The sequence below is a fragment of the Aulonocara stuartgranti genome (assembly GCF_965226115.1).
Source record: "Aulonocara stuartgranti genome assembly, chromosome: 22".
Taxonomy (NCBI): Eukaryota; Metazoa; Chordata; class Actinopteri; order Cichliformes; family Cichlidae; genus Aulonocara; species Aulonocara stuartgranti.
The window spans coordinates 19,203,854-19,225,078 of NC_138957.1; the positions used below are offsets into that span (position 1 = coordinate 19,203,854).

At 40.8% G+C, this 21,225-nt stretch overlaps 3 protein-coding genes and 1 long non-coding RNA gene across 4 annotated transcripts; 2 read left to right on the forward strand and 2 right to left on the reverse strand.

The window, feature by feature from the left end:
- Window positions 1-2,373: 2,373 nt before the first annotated feature.
- On the reverse strand, window positions 2,374-3,876 carry LOC309698311 (lens fiber membrane intrinsic protein-like; the record flags this gene model as incomplete). Its single annotated transcript, XM_082520640.1, has 5 exons — window positions 2,374-2,514; window positions 2,631-2,765; window positions 2,864-3,013; window positions 3,216-3,424; window positions 3,857-3,876. The coding sequence occupies 5 exons, from the start codon at window positions 3,874-3,876 to the stop codon at window positions 2,453-2,455; spliced, it is 576 nt and encodes a 191-aa protein (XP_082376766.1). The 3' UTR covers window positions 2,374-2,452.
- A 2,566-nt stretch (window positions 3,877-6,442) lies between these two features.
- On the forward strand, window positions 6,443-15,000 carry LOC309699364 (ubiquilin-4-like). Its single transcript, XM_082522364.1, is given in 12 exon segments — window positions 6,443-6,478; window positions 6,480-6,653; window positions 8,070-8,221; window positions 8,399-8,547; window positions 8,647-8,909; window positions 9,067-9,225; window positions 9,388-9,610; window positions 9,765-9,904; window positions 10,336-10,419; window positions 11,983-12,098; window positions 12,177-12,342; window positions 13,562-15,000. Coding segments are annotated over 12 exon segments (1,800 nt in total). The 5' UTR covers window positions 6,443-6,457; the 3' UTR covers window positions 13,715-15,000.
- On the reverse strand, window positions 14,813-15,825 carry LOC309699365. The gene is made up of 2 exons (XR_014274311.1): window positions 15,480-15,825; window positions 14,813-15,422 (listed from the first exon to the last, which is right to left on the reverse strand). It is a non-coding gene; the product is annotated as an uncharacterized lncRNA (long non-coding RNA).
- A 1,407-nt stretch (window positions 15,826-17,232) lies between these two features.
- On the forward strand, window positions 17,233-19,970 carry LOC309699454 (ras-related protein Rab-25-like). The gene is made up of 5 exons (XM_082522467.1): window positions 17,233-17,549; window positions 18,084-18,279; window positions 18,508-18,701; window positions 18,880-18,960; window positions 19,049-19,970. The coding sequence occupies exons 1-5, from the start codon at window positions 17,513-17,515 to the stop codon at window positions 19,171-19,173; spliced, it is 633 nt and encodes a 210-aa protein (XP_082378593.1). The 5' UTR covers window positions 17,233-17,512; the 3' UTR covers window positions 19,174-19,970.
- Window positions 19,971-21,225: the final 1,255 nt, after the last annotated feature.

Below are 21,225 nucleotides of genomic sequence, written 5' to 3' on the forward strand. Positions count from 1 at the left end.
AAAGTAATGAGTGAGCAGCAATAGCAGGAACCTGGCACAGGGTGTTTAGGGTGAATCTCCACACGATGTGCCGGGGTGGGACGAGGACAGTTTTTATAAGGTCGCGCTGTGTCAGCGTACTCTTCCATCTCCGAGGGCAATAACTAATCAGTCGGTGGACGACCCGGGCAAAGAGATGTTTGGCTCTTGCTCATATGCTCCATCTTGTTTAATTTGAAGCCAAAATCCACAGAACATTTAAAAAAAAAATTCAGAATAATATATGAATGTGTATTTTAATGTTTTGGTTTTTTTGTTATCTAAAAAGCTTTTTTGTCAAATGGCCCAATAAAAACCGGAATGTCTGTTTATACTACATTTGTTTCACATGTTAATATAAAGTTTTACTGTTGGTTAGACAATTGCCATCATTAAAGAGACATGACCATTAATGAATCAATGTTTCTGATCCAATAATCTAATGGATAAGATTTTGCATTAAACCTACATACATTTTGGGTACATATAAAGTACATTTTGATCTTGACCTTCATGCTATATATATATATTTTTTTAAGTATTATGACTTTTAGTTAAGTGGAGGGTCTGAATACTTCTTTCACCACTTAAAAAAATGATGATTCAGTACAAATAGACATTTCAAGCTCTTGTGTAGCATCACTTTTCATGTAATGTGGCTAGACATTAATTTACAAATGTGCTCACTATTTTGCATGCCACTTTTCTGCACTGCTTTTTTTTAAAATCAAATATTCTGATTACCTGTTGGACCCCCTTGCCTTGTTCTTGATACCTCTTTGTGCCAAAACCAAAAAAAAGTCTTCAAAATCCCCCAACAGACTGACAGCACAAGGATGGCGTGTTTGATGTGAGAAAAATAACACGTCTGCAAAGTCAGATTTACTAGAGATGTTGTCACATAAATCATCAGGTTGTGTCAGTGAAACCTAAAACCTTCCAGGTGCTCTCAGTGACAGCAGCAAACATTTATGAGCAGACCTCTTAGAAGGGCGACCTCCCCTGCATTTTTGTGTTTCCACCGTGTGTAGTTGCCAGTTAATAACCTTTTCATTTGATAATAAACCTCTCTTGATTCTGGTTACAAATCAAAAACAAAACACTAATGTTAACCTTAAATCTTAAATGTGTGTACAGATAGATGAATAAAAATATGTCAGTACCCTTTACTCTGTTACTTTGTTTCACTCTGCTGCTATAAAAATGTCTTATTGCAGGACTGTATTAAGTCCTTAAAATAAAAACAAAATTGAAAAAATTGCCAAGTCATACCACAGACTGTAAACCCAGACTCTGGTGAAAGGTTCACAGAGGGTTATGAAAGAATCTGGAGAAAAGCACACAATATTACAAAGCTTCTCTCTCTACAGCAGCCACGGGTGACCAAGTATGGAAACTTGGACCAAGGGACCTGTCCACCGACTGTTTACATTTCTCCCATTGTTTCTGCGTCATTGAGTAGCCAAGCATTCATTACCTGAACAGCTCCTGCTCTCTTCCTTTCAGCTGATTCGAGAAGTGGATGAGTACCAAGAAAAAGACGGAAGCAGTTAGTAAAGATAAAGGCAGTAAAACAATCGCTTGCTGTGGACCCTGCCCTGATGTGTGCCCCGGTCTGGGAGCTTGGCGTTCCTCTCAAAATCTATTCTGCTGTTTGTAGCCTGTTTGACACACAAACACAAACAATCTCCCTCTAGTTTTCCATGAGCTGTCAAGCCTTAAGGGGATGTCAAAAATCAAAGGCAAAGCTCTGCCTTTAAACAACAGCCCAAAAAAGATCATATATTTTTCTATTACTTTGGGGAAATCTTTGTCAGCTGTATTGAATCTGATAGCTTCAGGGGGAACCCCGAGACAAGAATATTCCCCACAGAGGTTTGATGTGCTGTTCTTTGCTTTGTGGATTAATATTTTTGCATTACATACATTCCTCCAGTAGAGTTTGCTTATTAATAAAAAGTATTTCCATTAGTCTGCGGTGCTGAAAGTTAAAGGAGTGACTGTATAAAAATCTGATCTACAAAAACGACAACCTTACCAGGTATTTAATCCCTGATTTGATGTTTAATATAGTGGCCCTACATTCCTCATCAAATCTGACTAAGATAGGACTTCCGTGGTGTTTTAGTGCTGCCATCTCCTGGTGAGATTTCCACACAAAACTTAAGCCAGTAACAAATTACACTAGTAAAAACAGCATCAGTCATGTTATAGCTTTATTAGTTTCATTTGTCCTCTATATTGTTACTGTGACTAAAAGAAAGTCTGTACTGCAGTGACTTTTTAAAAACATGCTAAACAGACCATCAAAGACCTCCAGCATCGGTATAAGACATAATCTCTTCAGTAGATCAGTCAAGGCCACCTTTCTGCCTTTCGTGTATTCGAAGAGGCAGCATGTCTTTATTTTCTCAAACAAGCTGCCTGTCTCGCTCTAGCGTGGTCCGGTTCCTCTCCTGCATTCACACATTCTGTAGGCACATATGTAGAAAATACCTGCAACAGGCCGAGATGAGGCTTTGATCATCAAATATATTCAAATGGTCGGATTTTAGGTATTTAATGGTAACTTAAGCAGTTATTGACTTTTGCAACTGGATGTCCTTTCTCACCTGCAAAGAAGGTCATGAGCATCGCCACCCAGCCGAGTATATATGACCAAGAGAAACGCCAGTCACCGAATCGCTTTCCCAGGAAGTTGATTGTCACCCCAGTGTAGATGGCCATCGCCAGGAGAACAAAGAAAGCTGAGAGGGCGATTGGGATGCACATGTCAGTGATTCTAGTGCCATTATTACTGTTTCTGTTGGTGTGTTTTTGCCGACTCAAAAGAAAGACAACTCACTTGAGACGAAAAACATGATTCCTGCGGCAAAGGAGCGGTTGAACCTTTCAAAGGAGGAAAAGTGCGCAAAGGACATGATGCCAGCAATGATGCCTGCAAAGCACGACATCCCTGAAAGGATCATGAAGGCCCTGGTGGCATTCCAGTAAGCTGGGTGAAAACAGACAGAAATGAACAAGGCATGTATGACAGGATTGTTTTGATTGTTGAGCCAAAGAAATTCAATTGATTTTATTTCACAGCCATGTCAATATCCAAAAATGAAAAACAGACATATAAATGTACACACTCCTTTGATTTGTTACAAATACTGTGGTGGTCCAATGGGCTGAAGACACCCTGGATCTCTTACCTATGCTGTCGGTCTGCATGTAGCACTTGTTGGACATGCAGTACCTCCAGAGACCCTGGTGGGCATAATTTCCAGAGAGTCGATACTGCATCCAGTAGTCCGTGGCAGTGGAGACCACTAACAGGATATTACCCACTATGGCACAGAACAGACCCCCTCCCATGAAGCTGTACATTTTGAGCAGAGATAATGGGGCCGCTGTAGAGCACCTGTAAAAACAGAAAACGATAGACATTTTTCTTACACTGTAAAAGCCCGTTTGATCAAAACCTGCAAAGAAAAGGTTAAATATGTCACAGCTGAAACAAACACCTGCAGTGTGTTTCTGCCTTTGCTCTGTGCATATGTGATAGTAGAACATTACCCAACCTAAAATACGTTAAACAGAAAATTAAATGTTCACGATCATTCAAATTATCCCAAAACTACACAAAGGCGACAGGAAAAAAAGGGGAAAGGGAGCTAATTATGAATTTTTTAGCCCAGTTTGAAAACAGCACATAAAGCCAACCAATCCACAACAAGTACACTGGAACAACATGAATCTGATTGAAAATATTACTCTATATACAATCTTAGAACAATCACATTTTTAGCTGTCTTTTACAGAAATCCAGCATTTGATTAGCAGTTAACATTACCTGTTCTTTAGAGGAAACATTACTGTGACTTGAACAAGCAAAATATGTGTAACAGCTGCTCTGTGTGATGCCGCAGTTTGTTTCTCATGTTACGCCGGTTCTTCTTCAGCAGTAAGTGACCATGAACGCAAACGTGACACTGGAGGATAAACACTCAAAAATAGCAGTTAAATCTGATCCCTTACCTCGTTTCTGGAAATGCACCTTTCTCTACTGCCCGCCTTCCAGAGGTAGATAGAGTAAATACGAACAGGCAGAGGGGGAGAAGAGAGAGCAGGCTGGAAAGAGAGCGAGAGAGTCAGAGACAATACTACAACTGTAAAGTTGTCCCCTCTGATTTTTTGTTGAGGAAAGCAAAATCTTTTGCTGCCATGAGTCTCGCTCAGTGAGATACACTTGAATGAAACACCATAGGGGCCACGGTGCAAATGACACGCGTGTGCGTGTGTGTGTGTGTGTGTTTGTGCGTGTGTGTGTGCGCAGTCTCTGGCATTCGTGTGCCCTTAGAGAAGGGGTGTTCCTTTTGGGGGGTTTTGTTTGTTTGTAAATGGCTTGCTCTAGAACTGGGGATGTGCATAGGTATGCAGGACTGTCAGTGTCAATGCAACATGCTGAAGCAAACACTTTTCTTTCAGCTCTTACCCCCTGTGGCAGCATGTACAGACACATATAGAGGCAGCGCTCTATACAAGCCGTATCTCTGTCACAATTTAAACCTGATACAGTATATGTTCAGATCACGAGCTCTACCCTGCAGACAAGGTTATAAAGGAGATTTTTAACTAGGAATTTCTGTACTCTCACTATAAACCTTATCACACCCACACACCCTTATCCTAAACCTACCTATGATGCTTTTTAGAAAATCTGTCCACTTTTTCTAGACACAGTTACATGTATATTGGAAAAGGGGTACATACATGAAAATCATCTATGCTTAGTCGATTGAGATTCAGATCACTTTATTAATGCCAAAAAAGGACTATTTGTTTGCATCTTACGGACACAACCTGCTCACACAACCTAGTCCTTAAACACAAACACTGTTGCATGTCAAGGCAGAGATCAACAAAGAATGAGGTCATGGGAAAAGAATTAAAATAAATACATTAAACATAAAATAAATAAACAGGACAAGTATCTAAAAATGAACAATCATAGAAAAAAATAATCTAAATGGACCCTGTCAGTGTTGAGTAATCTAATAGCCGCGGGAGTGAAGGATTTAAAGTATACATTTGATCCACTCTGGGGTACACAGAAATGGTGACCTAGGAGGAACTTCCTGAAATCAGATGAAAAATATGTTAATAATTTTTATTGCCTGCTTCATTATCTGATTTCCCAAAGAGTGAGCACAGATGTCTCTGCTTGGCCCCTGTGACTTTGAAGCAGGTGTTAACAATACTGCTGACAGAGTTCATATCCTTAATAGACAAAACACTAAACCAACAGATAAAGGAAATGTTAAAGGACTTTACCTAAAATAAATAAATAAAAAACACTGCATAAAGGTTCATCACAAGGGTTAATTAATTAACAAAAACCTATAGTACTGTGCAAAAGTATCGATCACCCTATCGTGTCTTTATATTTTGCTTCCAGAGAGCCAGACCTTCCTGTAAATTTATAAGTGGTCTTGAGCAATAATTCTACAGGCTTTCTGGAGGCCTTTCTAACTTATTCTTTGAACGTTGATGGTTTTTTCTCTCATTTTCAGTCCAGCCATAGTGCCTGGCCATTTTTTAAGCCACCTAACACTGACCTATGAATCATTAAAGCTTAAAGAGGCACCTAAACTCACGAGAGTAATCGCTGTTTTGTCTACACTTAATAGATACCTTACATATTATTTTAGGCACAGGCTATCACAAAAACACATGATTGTTTTACATTTCTATAGCTGAATCTGTGAAAAGGGCCAAAGATGACACAATTTGATCGGCATAAGACAGCAGTTTTGCAATAAAAAGTTGATTACCAAAGAGCTAAACTGCTGAAAACACAGCAGATGATGGATGAAAGTCACGTCCTTAAGGGACAGGAAAAAATCCAGTAAAGCCCTGATACAGAACCTGAGAGATGCATCTGGACCTTCACTTGATTTGTTTACTATTACTTTTCCTATTTACAAAGTTTGTTTTTTTCCGTATATATTGTATTTCCATGGACGAATATGGCTCAGCACTGTACTTTTACAAAACAGAACGTTTTGTTTCTACATGCTTTAAGTTTAAATAAATTTTGTTTTGTTTTTGTAAAGTTTGAATAGAGAAAATCGATAAATGTATGAAAGCTTGGGTGGCTTATCTCTCACCTAATACCTAAATAAATAAATAAATAAGAATACGCCGGTCTAAAATAAAGAATGTATGTAAGATACCCGATGTGCTGCCAAAAGCCTGATTATAGTGCAGACATGTTTTAGAAAATCATTTCCGATTTTGTTTATTTGGGGGGTGGGGATGTTAATCACACGTGTGATGTTTTAGAACATCCGTTTCCTCTGGTGATACATGTGATGACCAATGATGACCAGGCAGAGACAGCGTACATACGGGAGCTTGTGAAATTCGTTCTGGAAAGAGGTTTTGACCTCTCATGATCCGGAAGCCGACGCCAAGACCCGAGCTGTTCCATCGGCGGAGTAAAGATGGCTGACCAAGGCGCCGCAGATCCTGGTAATAACAACAATAATAAACCCGAAGCCTCCGAGGGAACTATTATAAAGGTCACAGTGAAAACTCCTAAAGACAAAGAAGAAATCGCCATCGCAGAAGATGCCTCTGTTACTCAGGTTGGTTGGGTTTTGCTGGTGGGGAGCTAGCTGCTGCGCCTCTAACGTCATGCCTCTGCCCACAAGTTCAGCTAGGAAGCTAACGAGCTAGCCCTGTTAGCATTTGTCGTCACTCTAGCCGGCAACCAGGGGCTTTGTGAAATTAAAGGGGCTGTGTGTAGCGGAAATGTTGCCGCTTAGGGTAACAAATGTTCGGTGATATTAACGTTGGTGACATCCAATCGAGGAATATGACCACACAATAGATGAAATTGCGAACCGGTTAGCCTGCTAAGTGTTAGCACTTAGCAAGTTAGCCAGCCAACTTGCTAGCAGAGCCATTAGCTAACTATGTAGCCAAACAAGTGTCAGCTGACGCTTTAGTTATGCCACTACCACAAGTAGGAACCGATATAACCGATAGTTGATGTAACCACGACAGGGGTTTCGGATTTACAACATACTTTAATTTTCTGTTTCAGCCCGACGGCTTTAGCGAAAGCTAAACTTTGCTTTCCCTCTAGAACATTCTCAGTGCTGCCCCTGAGTCATTGGGCTTTCTTGGGAATATACAGTTTCTCAGTGTTACTGTTGGCTTGGCGACGTGGGGCACTGAAAGCATAACGCAGTCTTTTTAATCACAATAAAAGGATAATCTCTTCAGATGTGTTTGTTATGGCTGCGTTGCCACTGAATGGTTGTGGTTTCACTGTTCATACATGCTAGCCATGTTCTTTAATCTGTTCATGCACACGGGCCTGTGTTTGTTTGGTGTACATAACATTTAGTGCAATGACCAGGTTACATGTATAAGTATTAAATTGTTTAAGTTGCATTGTATAATCATGCGTATTTACTTGTGTAGATTCTGTGCTGCTTTTACACAGAGGTTGCTAGGCCCCTGTGAACGAAACGATAGTAGTCAACAATTCTGGGCCATTATTAAACCATGGTACTGATTCCTTTTTTAAATTCTTCTTTTACAGAAAGCGGTCTTAAAGCTTTTCATGTTTTATCAAACAGAGTAAAGTTGATGAAAAGTAACAGGTAGACATTGACCATTCTGATTTTCTAAAGGGCTGATTGCAGTCAGGAAGGCCGATTATAGGGTGCTAGTGATTTCTTTTTCCTTTGTCCTTAAAATACTCATCAAAAGTGTACTTTATCAATGTAATTTTCACAAAGTGTTGAAAGACTAGTGGTAATCTGATAGATTTAGAGTGCATGGTCCCAGATAATGGGATATTTAGAAATGGCATCTGTAATGCCAGAGGTTTGCATCAAAACAGAACCAGATAATAGCAGCATGTCACGTGAGTAATCATCTCTTCCTTTATATTGTAATTTTCATTTCCAGTTTCTGTCTCCATCTCTTCTCTTTTTGTAAGACATTTTCTGGTTCACTTCTTATGTTTTTACTTTTTTCTTGTCTTTTAGTTTAAAGAAGAGATCTCGAGGCGATTCAAAGCCAAACAGGACCAGCTGGTTCTGATTTTTGCAGGGAAAATCTTAAAAGATGGCGACAGCCTCAGCCAACATGGCATCAAAGATGGCCTGACAGTGCACTTGGTCATAAAAACAGCACACAAGTAAGTCAACAAACATGCTGATTCAACCAAATGCTTCGTGTCTGTCTTCAAAAAGGATTAATTAGATTTACAGTTCAGTCTTTTTTGTGCATTTGGATTCATGTTTCTCTTCAAAGCACAAGGCGTTCACAGCATTACTAAGTTTGTCTTTTCCCCCCAAAAAAATCATCTCTGTAGGGCGGCAGATGGTGGTAGCACATCAGCCTCTAGCTCAACATCCACCCAAGCAGGCAGTACCTCCACTTCAAATCCAGGCACCAACCCCTCAACCACAACAGGTTCTACTGGCTCAGCCCCACCACCCACACAGACGCCCAACATACTGAGTAAGTGCAACTTTGTGTAATTTTATACAGGCAAACACCTTTCACTGTTTGAGAAATGCGGTGTGTTTAACCAGCACTCTCCAATCTTTCCTCCTTCAGCTGGCTTCGGTGACCTGGGTGGTCTAGCTGGACTGGGCATGGGCTCGGCTAACTTCATGGAGCTGCAGCAGCAGATGCAGAGGCAGCTTATGTCCAATCCAGAGATGCTTTCTCAAATTATGGAGAACCCGCTGGTGCAGAACATGATGTCAAACCCAGACTTGATGAGACAGATGATTATGGCTAATCCTCAGATGCAACAGTTGATGGAACGCAACCCTGAGATCTCCCACATGCTCAACAACCCTGAGCTTATGAGACAGGTAAACAGAACTAAGAAGGGCTGAATGTGTCATTCAGGTAGCACAATATTAGATTCCCACTATATTATCTGCCTTTTTTAAAAGGATTTTACAAGCTCTGTTTAAAATGATACCTTGATTCAGTTGTTTCCTTTCCTGTTCTTATAACACCTCACAGACCATGGAGCTGGCCAGGAACCCAGCCATGATGCAAGAAATGATGCGCAACCAGGACCGGGCTTTGAGCAACTTGGAGAGCATCCCAGGAGGATACAATGCTTTGCGGAGGATGTACACAGACATCCAGGAGCCCATGTTTAGCGCTGCCAGAGAACAGGTATCTGTGAGGAATACTTGCTGACAAATGTTTTGTTTTTGTGCACTGTTGGTGCTTGTTGAACTTCTCACTCATTCTGTAGTATTTGTTGTCTCTTTTTTGTCAGCATCGCATAGCTAGTAGTATTCTGACAGTTGTGTTTCCAAATGTGCCTCCTTGTAGTTTGGTAGCAACCCATTCTCAGCTCTGGGAGGGAGCTCCGAGTCTGGTGCCCAGCCATCACGGACAGAGAACCGAGAGCCCCTACCAAATCCATGGGGGCCACCAACTTCTTCTAACCCTTCTGAAAGTGGAGGGGGCAGCACGGGGAGCAGTAGTACCACCGCAGGCACCACCCCAAGTGTGTCGAACCCTCTGGGCATCAATCCTGGCAGTCTGGGAAATGGTAAGCCAGAGCGAGCCTGAATTCCTTAAATTTAATATTATCTAACTATCAAATTATTTATTTGTAAATAATACTTTGATGTAGTGAATTATGTATACATTACTTTTTTTTGAATTTCTTGTCTATATTTTCTATTGTTTTCTTTTTATTGTAGGCATGTTTAACAGCCCAGGCATGCAGAGTCTACTGCAGCAGATCTCTGAAAACCCTCAGCTGATGCAGAACATGCTGTCTGCTCCCTACATGCGCAGCATGATGCAGTCACTGGCTCAAAACCCAGAGTTGGCCTCCCAGGTAAGCTTAAAGATGGATACACACACACATTTAAACATGCATATAATGCACAGCCATGCAGAAAACAATTAGATTAAAATATTTTTCTGTTCAGAATGTGCATCAGACAGGTGCACATGTTTATACATAGACAAGTGGATCATAATGAACAACTCGGTTTAAATGTACTGTCAGTATCAGGTTAGCCACTGGCATTAAGACAATACAGAGATTGTCTTTTAAGCTCATATTTAGACCAGAGCAGCTTCATGATAAAGTGCTGCTGAGTGATACTAAAGACATATTGATTAGGTTACAGCATCAGTTTGAAAGCTGTGGTGAGGTGCTAAAATGAATTTACTTAAATCTTTCTATTATTTTAGTGAGTAAGCAGCATAGCCTGATGTGGAATGATCATTTTGCTTGACTGTATTTCCCTTTTTCTCTACCAGGTTTTGATGAATAACCCCTTGTTTGCTGGAAACCAACAACTGCAGGAACAGTTCAGAGCTCAGCTGCCTATCTTTCTGCAGCAGGTACAGCATATTTGTTTAGTTTAGTACCGCAGTTCTAGATTTGCATGTTTTCTATAAAAGACTGTAACAAAGAATGGAGCTGATTAGATCTGCAGGGTGGCATAATGAGCCTCAGTCTATGTATCTGCCGAGGGTACATGATGAATTATATCATTAAATAATATCTATTTAATACCTGATTTAGAAGTTAAAATACATTAAACACATTGAAATATGAGGAAATTACGTGTTTCATTTTTAATTAGAAGTGAATTTGGCAGTAGTATATCAAATGATCACCCAGAAGGGTGGAAGTGACTGTCGGTTTCATAGTTAACAGACTCCATCTGGGCAACCAAACCACAAGACAACAGCACACAAACGGCTCCCTCACAGGTGCTGCTGCGCTCACTTAGAGCAGTGCTGGCAAATGTCCCAGGTTCTTTAAATAAAACTGAAATCTGAATATTAGAAGAATCTCCTGAATAGTTGTTATTTGTTAGTTGAGTCGCTTTCCCACTTGAGTCAGTTTTTGGATAATTGCATCAATACAGTTTCTACTGTTCTTCTTTCTCACATGTACCACACAACATGTCACAAATTTACAGCAAAGTGTCAGCTTTCAAACTATTGGCAGTACTTCACAGGGTTCACTTGAGGGAACTACTGGACCTAGCATGCAGGAAATATTTGCTAACAGTAAATGTAGCAGAATATTACCTGTGGTGCTGACACAGCAGCACCATTTGACATAGCATGAACTTTGTACTAGGTAGCTGGAAAATGTTTGATGTAATTGCGTCTGACTTTTAGTCTGTGAAGGTTCTCAGTCATCCAGGTCATCGTAGTCAAAGGGGCTTGCAAAGAAAAGCGTCTGGACTTCTTTAAGTTGCTTGAAGACATTTCACCTGTCATCCGAGAAGCTTCTTCAGTTCTAAGGTCAAATGGTGGGGAGTCCCAGATTTAAACCTAGTGGGAGAATATCCCCCCACAGAGGAACAAAAGGACCCCCTGATGATCCTCTAATCGCCTGAGCTACATCTATGTCCACTGTGAGCGACCATCTTTGAAGAGAGGCAGTGGTTTACGACACCAACTGTCTGCCATCTATAATCCAGCTTTGAGTTCCCTCCCCAGACGCCTGAACGCCCACTCACATCCTGGGCCATCTGACCTCTGGAATTCGCATGATAAGGTGGGGCCAGGTTTCACAAAGAGCTCACCCGAAACTCTGGCTGATTGGGACCCACACCCATTTTCACACCTTGGCTCAGGCGATTAGAGGATCATCAGGGGTCCTTTTGTCCCTCTGTGGGGGGTTACTCCCACTGGGTTTAAATCTGGGACTCCCCACCATTTGACCTTAGAACTGAAGAAGCTTCTCGGATGAGAGGTGAAACGTCTTCAAGCAACAAGAAGTCCAGACGCTTTTCTTTGCAAGCTCCTTTGAGTCTGACTTTTAGGTTGTCCAATGCACCTCTGTCAGCTGAACAAACCTGCAGTGCATGTGTGAAAACAGCTGTAACACTCACACAATTTAGACTGCTAATCCTGTGACAATTTCAATGAACTGTTGGGTTGCAGATGCAGAACCCAGAAGCTCTGTCAGTGATGACCAATCCACGGGCCATGCAAGCTCTGATGCAGATCCAGCAGGGCCTACAGACACTGCAGACAGAAGCACCAGGCCTCATGCCCAGGTATGCTAACACACATTTAAACATCGTTCATTTTTGAGGTGGATATACTCTCTGCTGTTAATTTTTCTTTCATCCTAGTTTGATGCCAGGTGGAATTCCTGGAATACCCACAGGAGGGGCCATGCCCACAGAGAACCCTGCATCCTCACCCAGCAGTGCTGGAACAAACATTGCCCAGCAGCAGCTGATGCATCAGATGCTCCAGATGTTTGCTGGAGGAGGAGGTGGAGGCGGAAGCGCAACGGTACACATGCATAGGAATTACAGTACTGTGTCTTGAGCCACATTTCTTTTTATATTTTGGTGGTAAAATAGGACATAGTTCCAGTGTTTTATTGAAACATGGAAAAGTATAAAAACTGAGTTTTTTTTTTCAGTTTTAACAAGGTTTAAAGTCAACATTTGGGTTCACTATCTTTATTCTTCAACATAGTCTGAACTCTCTTAGGCAGCTGTTTTGTCATGTCTTCGGGAATAGATCTCTAGGCTTCTTGAAGGACATTTAAAGCTCTTCTATGGATGTTTGCTGCCTTTTGTTCCATCCTCTGTCAAGATCATCTCACACTGGATTTTGACATACCTCAGCCTTTTCTCACTGTTTGTCCTCCTTATGAAATGGCTTCTTGACAGCCGCCTTCCGTTTAGACCATATATGATGAGACTTCAGTGAGCGATCCACTGAAGGACCAGATGTACCTTGCTGGTCCTGTGTCAGGTCTTTGCTGCAGTTTTTCCTTTGTCTTAAAGGTAAAGTCTGTAAAATATCACTAGATGTCAGTAGATTGCAAATTGCAGTTAACTGAATTCAATTTTTCTTACCCCTCTTAATTCAAGTGTGTAATCATAGGTACAGTGAGCACTGGGGTACACACTACACTTTAAAATATTTGAATAATGTCAACACTTAGAAATGAATAACGAATAAACTTTGTAAAAGGTGTCCACAGCGTGGTGATGAGTCGCTGAAGCGTACTTCTGGCAAATGACAGCAATAGTGTGATGAGTTGAGGATATCCTGAACTTTTTTGTCATCAAGTGCTGCTTTGTTTCACTGGTCTCTAGCTCTCTAGTCACATACATAAACATAACTAGGTGGAACACTTGAGTTAGGTTGTTATCTTTGGGTGGATGATTTATCAGCCTGTGTTAAGTGGTCAAATAACATTCCTGTGAAAATGGTCAGGTAAAAGGACTGGACTGAAATGAGTGGAAAATCAGCCAAAGAAAAACATTGAAAGGCCTTCAAAAAGCCTTCTTGAGGACGCTTTTTAAAAGAACAGAAAAGTGGCTAAGCAAAATATAAAGAAATGGTGGCTCAAGACTTTTGCACAATACTGTACAATTTGTGAACATGTGTGCTCTCAGATCAAATGACTGCTTTACAGAAAAAAAGGGGGGGGAATGGACATGGTCACAGTATGGTACTAGTATAATTTGTCTCGCATCTCATTTTGTCGTTGTAGACCCAGACCCCAGAGGTTCGGTTCCAGTCCCAGCTGGACCAGCTTAATGCTATGGGCTTCATCAACCGCGAGGCCAACCTGCAGGCGCTCATAGCTACTGGAGGAGACATCAATGCTGCAATCGAGAGACTTCTGGGCTCACAGCCCTCGTAAAGACATACAGTACCTAGTGATACACAGACATGCGCATACATACCTAACTCACAAAAACACCCAGCATCTACAGAGAACCAAAATAAATTTCAGTGTATTGTCCCCAACTTAACGGAACGAACGTGGGCAGGATCTATAAGACCTTCACTCTACATCTGTTCTCAGATCATGCCCCATTTCCCATACTTTCACTCTTTGCCACCATCCAACCAGATCTCTGTTAAGAGTGCTGCCGTAGAGTTGGACTGAACCACTCTTACCGTAAAGGGTATTCTGGTGCAGAGAATAAGAGTGAAAATCTCTCCTGGAAAGGGATTCCCTACCATTTTCACTATATATTGTTTTCTTCATGTAAAACTGGAGTAGAGTGCTACAGGTTAACATTTTCATGATACAAATTGAACCCACGTGATGTGATTGGCATCTGGCTCTTTTTCCTACATGGCTACTGTGAGGTTTGCTGGTATTTAACTAGCAAATTGATAAATGAAGATTTTCTGATTACAGGTGGCAAACCTGAGTGTTAGCAGGAAGGTAGCTTGTCCACGCAGATGATCCACCTTATTTCCTCCTTTCCTTGTTCTAAAGATTCTACTTAAATGGCTGTCGTTCCCCAACAGCTTTCACTATTTATTGCAAGCTCTTAATAACATGACATAATACGTCATTCAAGATAAAAGTGCCCACTCACAGGTGCAGTGGCTTTTCCCCACTGAGGCACCATTGCTGTGCCTGCTGTCTTCCACTGCCCTATCATCAGTGAATTGCCTCACTCAGTGGGTTATTGAGGACCCTGCCCCAACTAAGAAAATTTCACGCACCATCCAGAACTTTAGCCATAATCAGATATCACATCGCAGCGTCTCTGAAGCAGAGGGCGCAGTTAGAATGAATAAGAATGAAACAAGTTTTCCTTTCGTTTTAATCTTATTCTTCATTTTAATTTCTCTTTCAAGGTGCAGTTAGTACCTAGAGGTGATTTGTCTCATCAAAATAAAATGGAAATCAAATGATTAACGAAAAATGAACGATGGAATGGCTTTACAAACAACTCTGGTACAGTGGCATCATAAATTTCTCAAATCAAGCCTAGGTTGTTTTATTTTATTTTTTTCCTTTTGAAATTCTCAGCAATGTAGTTGTGGTAACCTTGGCAACTGCTGCTATAGCTTTGCTTTGTCTGTTGACCTCAGCTGGAAAAAAAGAAAATCCATCTCCGAATTGAACATGTTGGAACTAACTTTTAACAGTACTGTACTAAAAAAATAAAACATGATTTAAAAACAGCCCACACATGTGTCAGTTGATTATGAAAGTTAATTTGTATGAAGTCATTGAACTTTGTTTCTGTTTTTTTGTTAAATGTGAAATGTTGAAATCTGTAAGATTAAATCTACTTTTGGAGGGTTTTTTTTATTTTTTATTTTTTTTGTTTTTAAACACAGTTGGCCATCCTTTAAGGTTTTAGTTTGGTACCACTAATTGGATGATATTTTAAATATTTTAATTTTAAATACCTTGGAAGCTTGCAGAAAAGTACACAGATTACTATTAATGATGCTTAAAAGTTCCAGGAAGTGTTTTCATCTCTGATATTAATTTAGTCAGTTAAAATCAATATTTTCACTATTTGTAAGGAAATGTCTTGTCAAAAATGAACTTACTGTATATTATTTTTATCTTTTCTATTGATTCAAATATTGTATTTCTTACAAAAATAACGTGGTAATTCAGATTTTATACAGTCACAAATAGTCTGTAAGACAAACATGTCACTATAACAATAACACGCTATCTTCTTATAGAGTGCTGAGTTATGAATTACTGTGTGAGCCTGAACTGTGTTTCCTGGTTTGTATTCATATAGGATCGATTGTAGCTGTGTTCTGCTAATCACGATAATTAAAATATACTTTAAAAAAACGTAAAGGAACATTTTGAACACATCAGATCTATGAAGAAAAAAAAGGAAATGCTTGATATCTACATTGATATAGACTGGGTAATTGGTTAGGAATGAAAGGATGCCAGATATTTTAAAGGAAATAGTAATTATTAGCCTACAGGTGGCTAAATTTAAAGACACAAGTGAAAAAAAGATGTGGCAGACTAGTCAATTTGACCAAAGCTTCAGTTTATCAGGTATGCATACTGCAAATGCAATGTCAGGGTAGGCTCCTAATGAGACTGGATGGTCTCCTCTCGGATCTAGATCTGGGCATCCATGATCTGGAGAATGAGGTGCAACCTGATGGTGTCAGACGGACTGAAATAATAATAATAATGATGATAATAATGACCAAGAGGTGTTTTATTGGATTTGGGTCAAGAAAATGTGGGTGGGGTCACTGATACCAGTTCATACATCCCAGAGGCGATCGTGGCTCAAGAGTTGGGAGTTCGCCTTGTAATTGGAAGGTTGCCGGTTCGAGCCCCGGCTCGGTCGTTGTGTCCTTGGGCAAGACTTCACCTACCGCCTACTGGTGTTGGCCAGAAGGGCCGATGGCGCGATATGGCAGCCTCGCTTCTGTCAGTCTGCCCCAGGGCAGCTGTGGCTACAACTGTAGCTGCCTCCATCAGTGTGTGAATGGGTGGATGACTGGGTGTGTAAAGCGCTTTGGGGTCCCTAGGCGGGACTAGTAAAAAGTGCTATACAAATACAGGCCATTTCCCATTTCCTGTGTACTCTCGCCACATGAGGCCAAGTATTGTGCACCAGGAGAAATCCAGGACCCACTGCATCAGTGTAGGGTCAGATGGCAGGTCCAAGGACTTTCTCCTGATACCTAATGGCAGTCAGCCTTTGTCCCTCCATGAATATGCCTCCCTAGAACATCACTGACCCACCACCAAACTGGTCGTGCTAAACATTGTTACAGGAAACAAAGTTTGTCACAGCTTCTCCAGCTGGTCTGTCAGGGTGAACCTGCTCTGATCTGTGATAAGCACAATTCACGAGTGGTGTACTTGGCAATTCTGGTTTTCTACACTAAATGCCAGCTGGGCTCCGGCTCCGCAGTCCATAGAGAACCCTCAGTCACCCTCATGAAGTCTGTTTCTGATCGTTCGGTCAGAGATATTTACACTGTCAAATGCAAAACTAGATGAGGGACAACTGTCACTGTTGCCTCTCTAGTGCATCTGTTGTTAATCTCATCAACACTAAAGCAGCTGAAACTGAATAACAATCCCCGCTGCTACTTAACTGATCAGTTAAATATCCCAGAAGTTTAACTGACTTATTGCTATATGCTTATTAAATTCTGTTTAAGCAGTGTGTTACATAATAGTTAGTACACTATAAAGCACTCTTAACTCCAAGTTTAATGATCAGAAAGGTGGGGAATGATGACGTGTGTTTGCACACAGAAACCACCTTTTAAGTGAGGTCACACCACAAATGATCAGAATCAGTGCGTGAATAGAGCAGCAGAGGGTGGAGACGCTTCATGACTACCTGCCAGTGGTTCTACCTGTTCCACCTGCTCTCCTCCCTCCAGCCCCTCCTTTGGGTGTCAGCTGATGAGAGCTCAGGACTGCCTGCCCTCAATCTGAAGCTACCCACTATGCGTAGATAAAGAAGCAAGCGGCTCAACCAGTTCCCTTTTTTCTTTCCATTCTTTTCTTCACCTTTGCTCTCTCTCCACATCGGAGAGAGAGACTCAGGACTGAGGCTGGATTTTTTTTCTTTCTTTCTGTTTTTCTTTCTTTTTTAAACTCTACTTTGGGAGCTAATATTTAAAGTGCCTTCAGGATATTTACTTAGCAAAGCAGGAACCGTTCGCCTCTGAGTGCAGCATGGGGTCTGATGATTCGTACAATTTTGTCTTTAAAGGTGAGTCATGTTTGCTTAAGCTGTGATTGTGTAGGAAGACATGAATGTCTTTTTCTCTGTGTATTATTGCGTATTTGTAGACAATGAAGCTGGCAGGTACAACTCCGGCTGTAGCTGCCTGCTGCTATTTCCAAGGAAGTGAATAGAGCAGGGAAAGTAGGAAGTGATCGCTCTGTATCCATTCGGCTGTAAACCATTTAACCTTTGACCTATTGTAGAAACATATAATCTACACGTTATAATCTTACAAAGAGCCTCATGAGCATGTGCATGTTCCTTATTAAAATAAACTTCCATCCATTCCAAAGTGAAATCAGCCCCAGGGGAGATGTGCCACGTCTGTGTGGTGTCATAGTGTCTAGTATCTTTTGAGGGTGACAGAAAGTCTGGATATAAAAGAATATGTTTCAGCAAGTTACCATGAGATAGGTTTATCCTTGATTTGTTCTAATACTCAGTGTTATTGGTATCTAGTTTTTTAATCAAATAAAGGATTAAGAGCCATTTCAATACCTGTTGTGTGTGTTTGTTTAGTGGTTTTGATCGGAGAGTCTGGCGTAGGAAAGAGCAACCTTCTGTCTCGCTTCACCAAGAATGAGTTCGCCCATGACAGCCGTACCACCATCGGTGTCGAGTTCAGCACACGGACCGTGCAGATTGATAACCTCACCATCAAAGCTCAAATCTGGGACACGGCTGGCCTGGAGCGCTACAGAGCTATCACCTCAGCGTGGGTACACACACATAAGCACACACACCATTTACGAATGAGTAACAGACACAATTGAGGTGGGAATTATGAGATTATCAGTGTTGGCTCACACATGTTTGCCAGTTTAAGTAACACTGATTGCACTGTGTTTAATTAACGGTCACACCTCTTTCATGCACAACACCTACTTAAAGGAATTGTTTCCTGTTTGAATGTAACACCCAGCCCATGTGTGTTCCTCCTCAGGTATTACAGGGGAGCAGTTGGAGCGCTGCTGGTCTATGACATTAGCAAGCACTTGACCTATGAGAGCGCAGAGAGATGGCTGAAGGAGCTGTACGACCACGCAGACCCTCATATTGTGGTCATGCTGGTGGGAAACAAAAGCGATCTGGACACTCTCAGGACTGTACCCACAGATGAGGCCAGAGACTTTGCAGGTAAGTTAAGTAGTGTTGTATAGTTATTTCTTTAATGTTGTTTTGGAATATTTCTAATATATGAGACTGATTTTATTTCTATGTTTTGCAAAAATTCTCATAAATGGTGTTTTCACTGCTAAATACATTTTGCTCTGTATTAATGTTTTTTTGTTTTTCAAACCCCGGTGCGATTCAGAAAAGAAAGGTCTGATGTTCATGGAGACATCAGCGTTGGGCTCCACCAATGTTGAAGCAGCTTTCAGTGAAGTTCTCACAGGTAAAGGTGCCCAGAAAGAGCATTCACACCCTCACTTGGACTTGTGTCTGTGTTGATTGCCAATCTTCTTCGTCTCCGTTTTCTCCAGCGATCCATAAGAAGGTGGCCAGCAGAGAGGTGACCCGTGGCTCCATCAGTGCTGTGACCCTCTCCAACCCCCTTGGGCCAAGCAGCGAGGCACAGGAGGAGCGCAAAGGCTGCTGCAGGAGCTAATAACAGACTGCGGCACCTCCCCAGAAAGATCTGCTGTGTACATACTGAAGCATCACCATGCTTGACTGTCATTCAAGCGAGGCTTCTGCTTGACACTGAGCTCTCAGTGTTCAGGCGTCTTTCAGTATACCATCTGTACAGTATCTAATTTACTGAATAAGTGTTGCAAATGGTAATTCACTTTCATGTTTTATACATATTTCTTTTGATGGCTGACGGGCAATTTCTGCATTAGATGACATTTTTTCCTTTATGTTTCTAGAAATACTTTGTAATTTTTTATTGCTTTTATAAAGGAATCCAGAGGGAACGTCTTGGAATAAGTTATTTATGCTTCTTCTATTTGCTTGTACTTGCAACAAAAAGTCATGAAACATCTCCATGAGACTCGAGCTATGTGGAAATAGGAGATAAAAGGAGGTGAAATAAATAAAGTTATAGTGTTAACACACTAGCTGAATAAGACTGGTCCAGTTTGAATCAATTCATATGCTGTTAGATAAGTTAATCTTTAAAAAATTGTATTGGTGGAGTTAAATGAGGGGATCAGTGAGACCGATGGTATTCCTACATCATCATAGTTAATGCTATTTTAGGACCAATCACATGTGTTGTCAGATATATGACTTTTGGGGGGTGGGACTGAAGTGGGGTAAGTTTGTCTTCACTGCTTTCTGACAAACACTGAAGTAGAAGTAAGGTAATAAAAAGAGCATCAAAATCAATGTAAGGAGCAGGTTGTCCTACTTGAAACCAAAAGTCACTGTTGATTTGTTCAATAAACTGGTGTGAGATGATTAGAGTTTTGTGACATGGTGCATTATCCTGCTGGAGGAAGGCGTCAGACGATGGGTAAGCTGTGGTCATGAAGGGGTGGGCATGGTCAGGAACAGTACTCCTGCAGGCTGTGGTGTTTAAACAATGCTCAGTTGGTGATAAGGGTCTCAAAGTGTGCCAAGAGAATATCCCCCACACCAGAGTTATTAAAGTTTTGTGTTTTCTAAGTAGTTTTATTTAATTTTTTGTTGTTTATTTTAGTTTCAGCTAGGTTACAGAGTGTACTTTCTTGTTTCAGTTTAGATTTTATTGTTGGAAAAGATTTAGTTTTAGTTTAGTTTTCATTAGTTTCAGTGTTAGTTTTAGTCTTTTATGGTTATTATTGTCTGAGGCAAGATATTGGTATTCCAATAACAACACAATGCTTTGAAAGCAGATGACTAACAGTCTTGTAAACATCTCACAAGTCTCAATAAACACATTTATCATGTGTCATCAGGCAGGTTAATAATACATTTTTGCTTAATTAACAGGTACCAAAGGTAAGAACATTTCCTTTCTCTATATATGTGTTATTTTAGTTAGTTAGTTTTCCAAGGTCAGAAAATGTTTCAGTTTTTAGCCTATTTTAAATTAACTTTAATAACCTTGCACCACAACATTGCAGGATGGAGCCATGCAAATTTTGATCCTACCATCTGACTGACGCAGCAGAAATCAAGACTTGTCAGATCAGGCAAGGTTTTTCAATTTTCTGTTGTCTAATTTTTGTCTGTGTGAGTTTTAGGCTCAGTTTCCTGTTCTTAGTTGACAGAAGTGGCACCAAGTGTGGTCTTCTGCTGCTGTAGCCCATCTGCTTCAATGTTTTATGCATTTCTGCTTGGTTGTAATGAGTGGTTATTTGAGTTACTATTACATCCTATCAGCTTGAAGCAGTCTGGCCATTCTTCTCTGCCATCAACAAGACATTTGCACCCAGAGACCTGCTGCTCACTGGATATTTTCTCGCTGTAATTCCATTTTCGGTGAATCCTAGAAATGGTTGTGTAGGAAAATCCAGTAGATCAGCATTTTCAGAAATAGACCAGTATGAATTATGTCCATTGATTTTCTAATCATTTCAGGGTGCTCTAGATTATATTAGTTGTCACGAAGCAAGAGGCAGGGTACACCTTGGACAATCTGTCAGCCTGTCCCAGGGTAATGCAGAGATATAGATAAAATAATTCACTCTCACGTTCTATGGTTAATTTAGGACCCCCGGTTAACCTAAAC

Bases quoted from the DNA above. Each gene is read 5' to 3' on its own strand.
- LOC309699454 (XM_082522467.1), top strand. From the start codon at position 17,513: ATGGGGTCTGATGATTCGTACAATTTTGTCTTTAAAG. The intron at 17,550-18,083 runs GTGAGTCATGTT...GTGTTTGTTTAG, and splicing joins GTACAATTTTGTCTTTAAAG to TGGTTTTGATCGGAGAGTCT. The intron at 18,961-19,048 runs GTAAAGGTGCCC...CGTTTTCTCCAG, and splicing joins TTTCAGTGAAGTTCTCACAG to CGATCCATAAGAAGGTGGCC.